This window comes from Cervus canadensis, chromosome 22 (assembly GCF_019320065.1).
Source record: "Cervus canadensis isolate Bull #8, Minnesota chromosome 22, ASM1932006v1, whole genome shotgun sequence".
NCBI classification, from domain to species: Eukaryota; Metazoa; Chordata; class Mammalia; order Artiodactyla; family Cervidae; genus Cervus; species Cervus canadensis.
Genome location: NC_057407.1, coordinates 32,376,431 through 32,389,344, shown reverse-complemented (window position 1 = coordinate 32,389,344; position 12,914 = coordinate 32,376,431). Strand labels below are relative to the sequence as shown.

The 12,914-nt window shown below is 38.3% G+C and overlaps 1 protein-coding gene across 1 annotated transcript in view; it reads left to right on the top strand.

Annotated features, from left to right (window-relative positions):
- CNTN3 (contactin 3) overlaps window positions 1-12,914 on the top strand; it is a 395,354-nt gene that overhangs the window by 342,094 nt on the left and 40,346 nt on the right. The window contains exons 15-20 of the mRNA XM_043443181.1: window positions 4,513-4,630; window positions 5,531-5,689; window positions 5,789-5,938; window positions 7,831-7,901; window positions 8,851-9,085; window positions 12,178-12,293. Of these exons, the coding sequence (XP_043299116.1) occupies window positions 4,513-4,630; window positions 5,531-5,689; window positions 5,789-5,938; window positions 7,831-7,901; window positions 8,851-9,085; window positions 12,178-12,293 (849 nt within the window). The remainder of the gene's footprint in view (window positions 1-4,512; window positions 4,631-5,530; window positions 5,690-5,788; window positions 5,939-7,830; window positions 7,902-8,850; window positions 9,086-12,177; window positions 12,294-12,914) is intronic.

The window sequence follows — 12,914 nt, the reverse complement described above, 5'->3', positions numbered from 1 at the left end:
ACCTTGCATTACACTTTACTTTTACATTGATTTGTAGTAGTCATTTTGGGCTCCAAGATCACTGCAGATGGTGATTGCAGCCATGAAATTAAAAGACGCTTACTCCTTGGAAGGAAAGTTACGACCAACCTAGACAGCATATTAAAAAGCAGAGACATTACATTGGCAACAAAGGCCCGTCTAGTCAAGGCTATGGTTTCTCCAGTGGTCATGTATAGATGTGAGAGTTGGACTATGAAGAAAGCTGAGCGCTGAAAAATTGATGCTTTTGAACTGCGGTATTGGAGAAGACTCTTGAGAGTCCCTTGGACTGCAAGGAGATCCAACCGGTCCATCCTAAAGGAGATCAGTCCTGGGTGTTCATTGGAAGGACTGATGCTGAAGCTGAAACTCCAAGACTTTGGCCACCTCATGTGAAGAGCTGACTCATTGGAAAAGACCCAGATGCTGGGACGGATTGGGGGCAGGAGGAGAAGGGGACGACAGAGGATAAGATGGCTGGATGGCATCCCCAACTCGATGGGCATGAGTTTGAGTAAACTCCGGGAATTGGTGATGGACCTGGAAGCATGCAAGGGAGGCCTGGCGTGCTGCGATTCATGGAGTCGCAAAGAGTCGGACACAACTGAGCGACTGAACTGACTGACTGTAGTAGTCATTTGATTAATCTTTCAGCTTTAAGCTCCATGAACATAAGGACTGTTTTTTTGTTGTTTTTTTTCCCTCACCATGGTATCCCCAGTGACTAAAGTACAGCCATTGTTTAATGAATATTTTTTGAATCAATGATCATATTTAAAAAGATAGTGCTTTTGCGAAAGAACTAAAATTCATATGACTTAAGGAAATGTCTGCCTCATCTTAAAACCCTGTTTAACCTGTAGGAACAGGGCTCTTCTATTACTAAAAAGCTCCATTTTCAAGTAATGCTCTGATCAGCAGCATAGAAATAAGACTTGCTTTCTGAAAGACTGAAATTATACTGCTGCAGTTTGAGGTAGATGTTTTAAGGGAAATAGGAATAGGGAAATGAAGATTTGCTTCTGTATTCTAATTCTAGTCCATTCTATCTGAGGTGGGGGGAAGGAGAATTTAGGAAAACTGTACGAAGAAAGACTAAAGCACAAATTTAAGAGATAATAAAGTAGAAGCTATTTTTATTCAAAAAGTTATTGTGCTCCTAAGAATTTATTCAAAGAGTATTAATGTTTGTAATGTTTGTAAGTTGCTTTGTGTGAATTATGTTTACACTCAAGGGATTACAAGCTTGTTTCTAAATATTTCTAAATAATAGATGTAATTTTACTGATGACTATATTGAAAAATAATCTATCAAGTGCTATTATACAGTGAATAGACTAATTCTATTTGGATTTTTTCTGGACACTTCTCCTATTCTCTCTATTATAATCAGTAATTAATTACATGTATTTTAACCATTAACAGTGAAAACTGATGGGGACAAGATTGGTTTGATCCAAGTGAAACTTCCTTTTGGAATTCCCTTGTCCATTTTTATCTTTTTTTTAATGTCTGAGAATAGTCATTTTCATTTTAATAAGAAAGTATCAAATGGTCTCATTAATAGTATTTTTATTATTATTACGCATTTTGTTCTTGTGAAAGAAATTGAAGTTTAGAATTACAGCCATGTTTTTTGACCACTTCAACTATGGTCCTGTTTACAGTGGTGCTTTTAGAGCCATAGTTACACATAGTTACACATTAGAATAACTGCATCTTGAGAGCTATTATGTTCTCCCCCAAAATACACAAGCTATAAATGTATAGCCTGATGAGTTTTCACAAAATGAACCCATTCAAGTAAACAACAGTGAAATCCAGAAGCAAAGGAACCCCTGCTCCAGAAGTCCTAGTGATTGCTTCATTGCAGTACTAAGTATCCCACCAAAGAGAGTCACAATCCAGATTTATGATATGATAGGTCAGTATCACTTTACTCTTTTCTATCTGATTTATATCTTTTATTTATGTTGAGGCTTGGCTGTGCGTGATCTGTGTAGTTATAGTTCATTGATTTTCATGGTCTGTTAGTATTTTGTTAAATGAAGATTTCACTGCTTATTAAGCTGCTTTATTGTGATGGACTTTAGATTGTTTCCATCTTTTAGCTATTCCAGTTAGTACTACCACAGACATTCTTATAAACGTCTTTGGTGAGCATATGCACACGTATCTGTAAAGTATGTAATAGGGGTGGAACTGCCGGGTTGTAGATTATGTTTATATCCTGCCTTAGTAGATATTTCTAAACAGAGTTCCAGAGTAATTGCACCAGTCCTCACTCCCATTAGTAATAATAAGAGTTCCGGTTGCTCCGTATCCTCAGCGGGACTGGAAGTTTCTTTCCTCTTTCATTCTGAGGTTGTATATATATGGTATGTGCCATGCGATTCATTGAACCTTTATTAAATAAACTTCCATAAATTTGTAAACATAACTTTTTTCTCACACACATAAAACCCTGACCTAGGTTTCTATCCTACAGAGCAGAGGTTATATATAAGGCACTTACTTCTCTAACCTCAAGTGAATCATACATGGCAAGCATTTAATGAAATTTTGTTAAGATCAATCTTGACTCTTTATATTGCTTCATTAAAAGACAACAGATAGGGTGAGAGAGAAAAAGCACTAGAAGAGGAATAATATAAATTTAGTCTACTGAGAAAAACAAAAATTAAGGACAGGATCCTTCTTAGTTTTTGCTGCATTTTATTTTTCACTAATGTATTCATCTACTCAATTTCATGTTGGTTCCGAAAGAAAAACTCAATTGTTCCTTGTCTGCATGTTCATTGCTTCCATTTTCACTTTCAGTGTAAAAAATAATTAAAAGTTATATTTCCCTTGATCGTGAGCCTAGCTATATTTCTTCAGGAAGATGGTTTGGGTATTACATAAACTAGCTAAGTTATGTCTCTCTTCACCCATCAATACTGAAATGAACAGAAATGACAAACCCAACATCAGTCTTTTTTTTTTTTTTACTTCTTCAAGAAGCAAAACCAGCTTATGTGCCTATAAACTGTATTCATGAATCTACAGACATTAAGAAAATCCTGCTTTCAGCCCCTTTTTACACAACTGCTATCAAAATAAGCAAATAAACACAGGAAATAATAATAGCTTACCCTAATGCCTTAATGGAATTTAATCGTAACAGTTCTTACTTCACTGAAAATAAGAGATTTCTATAGAAATGATAATCAACCTCCTGTGAGGTTATGGAGATCATAAAACCCGAGAGTTTCTAAAGGTCAGCAAGCATTGAAGGTTTTGTCCTAGGGATAAATTTCTAAACAACCCTGAGGAGAAAGAGAGAGAGGGAGAGAAAGTAAAAAGTTTAACTTGATGAAAGTAAAATGTGCAAACTTAACAGTTTCTGGATTATTATTTAATTACCGCCATCAATCACCTCCCATCTGTCTATTCCCAGTACTCAAGAAAATCATGCTAAAGCCACACTGTCCAAACCATCAGAGAATGTATAGACCATTTAAAGTCCTGAGGATTTGAAGCAATATTTAAGAAGTCACCCTAGAGAAGATCTTGGGAAATTACCTAAAAACAAGATAGTGGAATCCATCTTTCAACAAATACTAGGAAAACCCAAAAGCAAAATTACCCTTTTAATTTATAAGACAAACCACTCATTGCTTCCTTGTCTGTACCAGTTTAGAGATTTTCCCAGTAAGTGATCCTTTTCAAAAGGCTTTGCTTTCCAAATCATTTTATTTCAATTCATACTTTTACTAATGCATGAAACTGGCCTGTAGTTAGTCATTATATGAACATGATTTTACATTCTTTTAAAATGAGGACTATTTGAAGTTGAGCTTTTAGAAATACATTTGCTTCATTAATTGGCACTGGGAAATGCCAGCCAGTGTCTTTATGGGCAGCTATTATTTTTTGGTTTAAAATGTTTCATTTCTTCTTACTGAGGGGTTCATACTGACTGTCCCTAAATTCTGTAGCAAAGGAATTAAACAGCATTAGGCTTTTTAAACTTCAAAGAGCTCAGAAAAGTGTCTCAACCATGATAATCCCCTTGTCGTGCTGCATTTATCTCCCACCAGATACCTAAACGCTTCCCTCTTCTTCTCAGGCAGATAATTGCAGAGAGGCTGGAACAAGAGAAAAGAGTTGAGCTGGTGCTGAGCAGTGGATATAAAAAGAAGTGTCACCCTAGTGGAAGTAAATAGACTCTGAGACTGTAATCTCTGCCCTTATTTATCTGTGAAACCATAAATGCTCAGGGGAAAGCTTGTCATTTATTTAGCTACAAAAACCTATGTCTGCAGTCATGTATGGTTTTTAACTTGTTTTTATTTCCATACTTTCCATTGGAGCAATCTTCTGTTTTGTAACCACCTAGGTCTTCTCTCTAAATATGGGTTTTGTCCCAATGGTGTTGTTGAATATGGCCTTTAAGATTCTCAGTGTTTTCTGAATAATAATATGCTCATTACCTGTGTTTTCCAACAGAGTTCATCAGGTGATTTAATGATCAGAAACATTCAGTTGAAGCACAGTGGAAAATATGTTTGTATGGTGCAGACGGGGGTGGACAGTGTTTCATCTGCCGCTGACCTCATAGTAAGAGGTAAGCGTTAATGGCTCAGTGTGTTTTGTTTTGTTTTTAAACATGTTAATGGAGCCTTCCTCGCTGAAGAAAAAAACCATGATGAGATAGCAATATGAGCATGCAAGTTATAATATTGATTTGATCCCCACCCCACCCAAATAGACCAGAAGATGTACCAACGAGGACTGATGCTAATTCAAAGAAACAAAAATCTCAATTCTGTCATTCCAATAGCTCTCACAGTAATAAGCATTCCACAGCTGCTGCCAAGCTGATGTGTTTTTGAACATGTCATTAATTCAGTGATAGTGTTTAATGTGAAAGAGAATAGTGATAGAGTGTGTGTGTGTGTGTGTGTGTGGGTGTTGTATGTGTGTGTGTACTTCAAAAAAACCAGGATCATCCAGAATGCCTGAGAAAATTTGCCAATTTGAGCTTCTGTCCAAAGTACTGATTTGCTACTGGGCTGAAAAATGACCCAGAGTGCATTGTAGAATAAAACAGCTCTAGATAACAAACTGGAAACTTCAGAGATGTCCCAGGAGATTTTTTTTTAAAAAAAGGCTTCACGCAAAAGTGAAGGTTATTGAATTTGGAAAGGTACAGGAATCCTGCCAAACAGAAGACTCAAAAAGCAGATGTCATTTGCAGTCGTGGAGTGTTATGCCTTTGGAATTTATGGCTCAAAATCCAGATTTAATATCTAACAACAGGAATGCAAAAGAAAGAAAATGGTTGTTTTATTGCCAGGGAAAATTCCTTTTTCCATACGTGCTTTTGAAATTGGGATCCATTGGAGGTATTCACGTGTCATGAGGCAGGTTCTTCACTTTGGTTTATGGAATTGCTAACTAGAGTCAGACATGACTGAGTGACTGGACTGAACTGAACTGTTGTTTGCATTTTTGCCTTCCATAGGTTCACCTGGGCCACCAGAGAACGTGAAGGTAGATGAAATTACAGACACAACAGCCCAGCTCTCTTGGAAAGAAGGTACAGACAACCACAGCCCAGTTATAGCCTATTCTGTCCAGGCGAGGACGCCCTTCTCCGTGGGTTGGCAAACAGCCACAACAGGTAAAGGGGGAGAGGCAGATGCCACTGGTGCAAATGAATGGATTTCAGATCAACCCTAAGATGCGCAAACGTTTACCTCTCTGAAATATTCCTTTGTAGTGCCTGAGGTCATTGATGGGAAAACACACACAGCTACCGTAGTCGAGTTAAATCCATGGGTGGAGTACGAATTTCGGGTTGTAGCCAGTAACAAAATCGGAGGTGGAGAACCCAGTTTACCCTCAGAAAAAGTAAGAACTGAAGAGGCAGGTTAGTGTTTTTGTTTTCTGAGTCATGGCTTCATAGGTCTTCCTCGGTGTGTGTTTCCACTTTTGCCCTTGATCCCCAGGCCGGCAGGGGTTCAGCCTCAATAATGCCTCATTGCAACTATCTGACCTATCTCACGGCAGACTGGCCATATGGCATTTGTCAAAAGACACACGTGTAAGTGAATCTGATGTAGTGTGACATTTGCAAGAGTTCAGTCCAGCGCCGGCCTTCATTAGTGCATGTAGAGTGACTATGTTTTTGTCACTTAAGGTTATAATTACTATCTGACATCGTCACCCTGTTAGCAGGGGAAGTGCTGTTTTCATTTATAACAAGCATTGACAAATTGGTAGGATAATGACTTTTGGGAGATCAGCTGCTAGGAAATCTCATTCTGCCCTCCAAGCTCAGTGAATGAGCTTAAGTGATTGATGAATAGGTATATTTTGGCTCCTTGAGTATTAAATTAAGAGAGAATTATTTTTAAAATTTTCATGAGGGGCAACTATTAATATTAACTATAAGACCCCTTTGTAATGCTAAAAACAGCCTAACATTGAAACCGCAGAACAGAAACTGTGTATGTTATCATGTTATTGAGGCATCAGACAGGATTTAAGACTTTGCTTTTCAGAATCTGTAGACTAACATTAGGTTTGAAATACAGCTGATATATCACTTTGGAACAAGGCCAAGATAGCAGTCATGGAATATATTTCAGTAATTTTCATGATGCTTTTTCGCTTAGGACAATGCATAGAATGTTTGTGCCAGGAATTATGAGAAATTGGGGAACCACGTCTGTCTTGAGACTCTGTTCATTTTTCACAGAAATATGTGTAGGAAGTATCTGCTGTGTGCTGAGGCCTTTGTAGGTACAGTGGGTACAGCTGTGAACACAACAAGCACTACCTTTAGGTATCTTGTGCTCTGGGTGTGTCATGAGATTTACAAAATATAAATTTCTGTTAGTGAGAAATCGAATGCCTGTGTGAGATTCATAAAAGAACAGGATTTGGAGATTTCAGTGTGAGTCATTTTCATATAAAGTCAGTGTTCTGAGAATTCTATCTTTACTTAGGGTAGTCACACGTTAAATGTTCATGCTTACGTGGCTAGGCCTAGAAATTATCATACCAAGTAAAATTAAGGCAGAAAGAAAGGCTGCAAGAAAGCCTGTAATATCATATGATGTTACTTATATGTGGACTCTAAAAACATGGTACAAATGAACTGATTTACAAAACAGAAATAGATTCACAGACATAGAAAAGAAACGTTCCCAAAGGGAGAAGGAAAGGGGCAGGATAAATTAGAAATTTGGGATTAACAGATACACACTACTATATATAAAATAGATAAAAAACCAGGACCTACTGTATAGCATCGGGAATTGTATTCAATATCTTGCAATAACTATAAGGGAAAAGAATCTGAAAAATATATATGTGTGTGTGTACATATGTATGTATATACGTCTATAATTGAATCACTTTGCTGTACACCTAAAACATTGTTAATCAACTATATTTCAATTAAAAAAAAGTAACTTTGACACTTGGGGAAAAAATTTCCATGCTGGATTGATTTATCATAATCCCTCATGAAATACTTTTTTATTAACCTTCATACTGAGTAATTTTTTCTTACTGTTTGAGATATTTTGAATCTTTAATAATTTTATGCAAATGTAAGTCATGTGATTATCTCCCCAAAAGATAAATATATTTAGATATACACACATACATATTGCATGTATATACACACATGCACACGTAATATGCCAGTTGTAGAATTATTCAGATATTAAAAGTAAACAATGTTGAATCTTCTTTCCAATAAATATTACCAAATGTGAATAGGGTTTCATCTCTTCTCTCTAACCTGTGTAGTGCCAGAAGTGCCTCCTTCAGAAGTCAGTGGAGGAGGTGGGAGCCGGTCTGAACTGGTGATCACCTGGGATGTAAGTGTCTGGGCAGCGTCTGCCCCCTTAGGGTGATGGTCTTCCCACAGCCCTGGCTTCCTGGGTGATGCTGGTGGTGCTAGTGATGGTGGTAGAACTATTAATACTGGCTCATATTTTTTAATGTTCACTTTGTGTTAATCTCTGTTCCTAGCATTTTGCATTTATTTTTCATTTTATGCTTACAACATTTTTTTTTTAGGTTAAAAACACTAAGGCATAGAGATATTAAATAATTTGCCCAAGGTCATCTGGCTGGGGATGAGTCAAGTCTTGACTGTTGACCCTGGAGCTGTTCCCCCACTGATGGTGCACATGCCCCTGCTCCAGGCATTGCTGCTTTCTGGCCATTCTCTCAGCCCTTGCTTTATGTCATAATTAGGAAGAATGTTAACTAACAAAGCCAGAAGGCACTAGAGTTGTCTTTCTTTTTTGAAGATGTTGATGGAGAAATAAGAAGTCAAGAGATCATGGAGTATCAATAGAAATTTTTGACACGATGCAAATACAGCTTTGAGCTTAAAACCTTGTTTTTACTTCCTTTCTTAAAGTTTTATTCTTGCACTGAATTATCATGTCAATATATAATTTTTTCTATGAGATCAACATTAGGGAGGAGATGATTTTTATTTAATTTAGAGATGCAGTATTTCAACTGAAAGTATATCTTTATTACTCAGAACTCAAATTGGGGCTACAGGATGCTCAAAAATCTAAATTATTTTGGAAAATTCTAGTTAGCTATCTGGATGGCTATGAAAGAGTGGCATGTGTCTATTTTAAGGCAGCTCACTGTCTCCCTGTCCTTTTTCTCTTTTCTTAATCCAGCCACTTAGTACAATGAAGATTATTATTTAATGACTTTTAGAAAAGACTCCACATCATAGTTGAATTTATTTTTACCATGCCCTCATGTGAAAGTGTGATTTAATATGTCTTTTCTTTATAGCCAATCCCTGAAGAACTACAGAATGGTGAAGGTTTTGGGTATGTTGTTGCTTTCCGCCCTCTTGGAGTAACCAACTGGATCCAGACAGTGGTCACATCTCCTGATACCCCAAGATACGTCTTTAGGAATGAAAGCATCCTGCCATTTTCACTGTATGAAGTTAAAGTGGGTGTTTATAATAACAAAGGTGAGGGACCGTTTAGCCCAGTGACAACAGTTTTCTCTGCAGAAGAAGGTATGGAAAGGCTATTAATGATTTTTCAACTTTACAGTGGTGTGAAGTGGGACACATATTCAGTGGAAATTTTACTTTGGTTCAGTCTTTTCCTGGGCCGGTGATGTGGAGTCAAATAATGTATCAGGGTTGTTGGGCAGCAGTAGACACAGCTCCTAGTTGGCCAGGCAACCACAGGGGTCAACAGTGGATACATGTATGACCATTCTGTATCATTTAACCATTCTCCGTTCTGTTTTTCACTTCAAGTACAGTAGCCAATAAATTACACAAGATGGTCAACACTTTATTGTAAAATAGGCCTTGTATTAATTGATTTTGCCCAACTGGAGGCTAATGTAATTGTCCAGGGCCTGTTTAAGATAGGCTAAGCTAAGCTAGAGCTTCCCCTGATAGCTCAGCTAGTAAAGAATCTACCGCCTGCAATGCAGGAGACCCCGGTTTGATTCCTGGGTTGGGAAGATCCCCTGGAGAAGGGTCAGGCTACCCACTCCAGTATTCTTGGGCTTCACTGGTGGTTCAGACAGTAAAGAATCTGCTTGCAATATGGGAGACCTGGTTTGGGAAGATCCCCTGGAGGAGGGCATGGTAGCCCAGTCTAGTATTGTAGACTGGAGAATCCCCATGGCCAGAGGAGCCTGGCAGGCTACAATCCATGGGGTCACAAAGGGAAGGACGTGACTAAGCAACTCAGTACACACAGCACAGGCTGAGCCATGCTCTTCAGTATATTTGGTGTATTAAGTGCATTTTCAACTTCTGTTTTTGACTGACGATGTGTTTGTTGATATGTAACCTCATCATAAACGGAGGAAGCTCTTTTTATCAGTTCCAAACATAATAATCCAATTGTGATCCCAAACCCCAATTTGGAAGTTCTTTGTGAGTTCAGATGTATTTCTTCAAAAGAAGAATGCTTGAAGTCACAGTTAGAGTCCTCATCCAGGTAATAAAGATCAACCATGCTTACCTGAAGTGTGAAACTCAGTGAATAGTCAGAGGGGTTCACAATTAGTTAAACATCTGTTTAGGGGGAATACATTGAATTCTAGTCTGTGAAGCAGGGAGCGGCTCTGCCTTCCAGAGCTTTCTTCTTTTGGGGGTAAGATTAAGATACTCTCTTTGAAGTGCTCTAGTCTCAAGTTATGAAGTGGTTCCTAAGAGTTGAAAGAGAGGTTTTAGCAGATTGGAGAGGGACGACCACAAGTATGACAGTGGTGAAGCACAGAATTCGCAGGTTCGAGGATGGGGTTCACCAGTTCCATTTGGTATAGACTCACACACACTCCACTCTGGACTCATTCCCTTTGTCTGCCTCTCTGTCCCAGTTATTGCACCTCTTTAGAAAATAATAGTAGTGTTAGGAGAAGTCTATAAAGCCATTTTGTAGGTCAAAAGCAGCTGAATATTTGCTAGCTCATGTGGTTCTACCTAATTAGAATGACAGGAGTAACAAGTATTGAATGCTTACTATGAGCCAGACATTACCTAATTTGAATTTTCCAAAGAGGAATGATGTGTTGGTACTATTGTCATTTCCCACTTACATAGGAGAAAATGGAAGCTTGATGAAAAATTAATGAATTTGCCAAAATCCATACAGACCTATTGAGCTAGTATTTTAACTTAGGCTTTTTCTCTTGAGTAGTCTGAGCTCATGAAATATGATTTCACAGCATCTCCTCTATCCACCAGAACTTACAGTAAATTGCAGAAGTGGGTCCACAGTTGTCATTCCTAAAAACAAATAAGGAAATCTCACTTTTTCATCATACCATCACCCCCCTATTTTTGTTCTTTTTCCACCGAGTTCTGAGAGAATAAGGAAAAGGCATTATCAAAATTTTTGCAGCAGAAGGAGCTTTTAAGTTCATAGCCAGAAGTCTTCTCCAAGAGTTACTGAGAAGGATTATCATTACAAAGGCAGATCAGGGGTCTGGGGAGTGATGGTATTTGACCAGGGAGCTTTGGGGTGCTGTCCACCCTGTGCATCCTAGACAGAATGGGGGCTGGCAGCTAGGAGGGAGGCAACAGCCAGAGCCTTTTACTATCCTCTTGCCTCCTGCACGTTCCTTCTCCTGTTACCGTTCCTGCCACCAATGATGAGTCAGTTAAAGGTCTTTCTGTCTGATCCAGATGTCAGAATCTGACTTGACTGGTCTTTGAAAAAAGCGAGAGTTATTGGAAATATCCTCAGACATTTCACTGAATCAAAGGGGGAGGTATTGAATAGCAGACCTCATGAAGAGCCTTAATCAAGGAAGCTCTGAGCCCTCAGAAACCTAGGGCTTCTCTAGGGCGCCAGGGCTGATTGACCGGCCTCAAGTCTTCCTTGTTTCTCCAAACCCATGTTCTGAAGAGAAAGGTATCTAATAGGCTCATCCTTGGACCAGGCTGTCAATATCCATCAGCCGTGGCCAGGGAGCAGGATCGTTTAACAAAGAAATGAATATTGGGGGAGGAGACATGTCTACTCAGAGCTGTGTCCTGAGATGGGAGAATCACTGCGGAGGGCCTGTGAAACCCCAGGAGTTCGCCATTACCAAGGGGATCTCTGTACTGTGTAATAGCTCTGTGTAGGTTTATCTCCTTCTTCAGAAGACTACAGGATCTCATTGAACTTTGCCCCTCTTGTGAGCCTGGTTGGACAAGACACTCACTAAATGCTTATTGAGTAAATGAATTCTGTAGACCTTGACTTTTGTTTGGCAAGGCCAAAAATAAAAATAGGTAGCCTTTATGGACATAGGATTTCCCACAGGGGCTGAAGGATGAAAAAGAGAGAAATAATGATATAGTGGAAAGAACAAAGGCGAAAAAAGGGAGAAAAGTAGAATACCAAGAAGGGAGTGCCAGAGAGGAGGGTGGAGTTGTTCTGGTTGTTCAGCAAGAAAAAGCCTGTGGTTGTGATGCCCTCTTTTCCTAGGAAATGGGACATGACCAAGACATGGTTCATATTTTCAAATATTTTTAAAGAGTATTTTGTAGTATTTTCAAATACATTAAAATGTTTTTTTTAATAAAAACTTCAGTAGATTTTTTAAATTAACTATCAAAATTATAACTGTATTTCACATTCTGTTCCCAAACAGAGCCTACAATAGCTCCATCTCAAGTTTCTGCAAATAGCCTGTCTTCCTCAGAAATTGAAGTTTCATGGAATGCCATTCCTTGGAAATTGAGCAATGGACACTTACTCGGTTATGAGGTAATATCTTTTAAAATTAATTAGCTCGTGTATGAATGTTGGCAGACTGCTTTGTCTGCTTTCATTTACAAGTCTTTATAGCAATGACATCTTAGCTAAAGTTTGAATTTTGTTCAATTGTTTCACTGTATTGTTCCCTGTGACTATCAACAAATACTGATTTTAACTCAACCAATTGAATGAAAATAACTTTAGCATGGTAGAAAAGAAAATAATAACAAAATGAAAGGAAATAATGTATCCTGTGGGCCTAATCTTTTAGCTGGGTTGACAAAAAATAAGATTGAACTGTAGTATTAAAGTTCGTAGGATGATTGTGACGACAGTTAAATCAGTCTCCAGTGCTTTGTCTTATTTTCTTGGTGGACTTGTTGCTTCTAGGCTCTAAAGAAGCCAGCTGTGTAGAATATAGTTCTTGCCTTCAAATAATTCTCTTTGGTGAAAGAAGATGAGTGATGTGAAATAGGATAACACACAACCAAATGTAATGAAGATCAGAATAGGTCACACAGAGTGGTTGAGGGGTGAGAGACCTTGAAGGGTTTCATAAGGGCATTCAGGTTTAACAGAAAAAGGAAGTAACATAGAGAAAGTGGAAACATCCCATGGCACTTTGGAGGA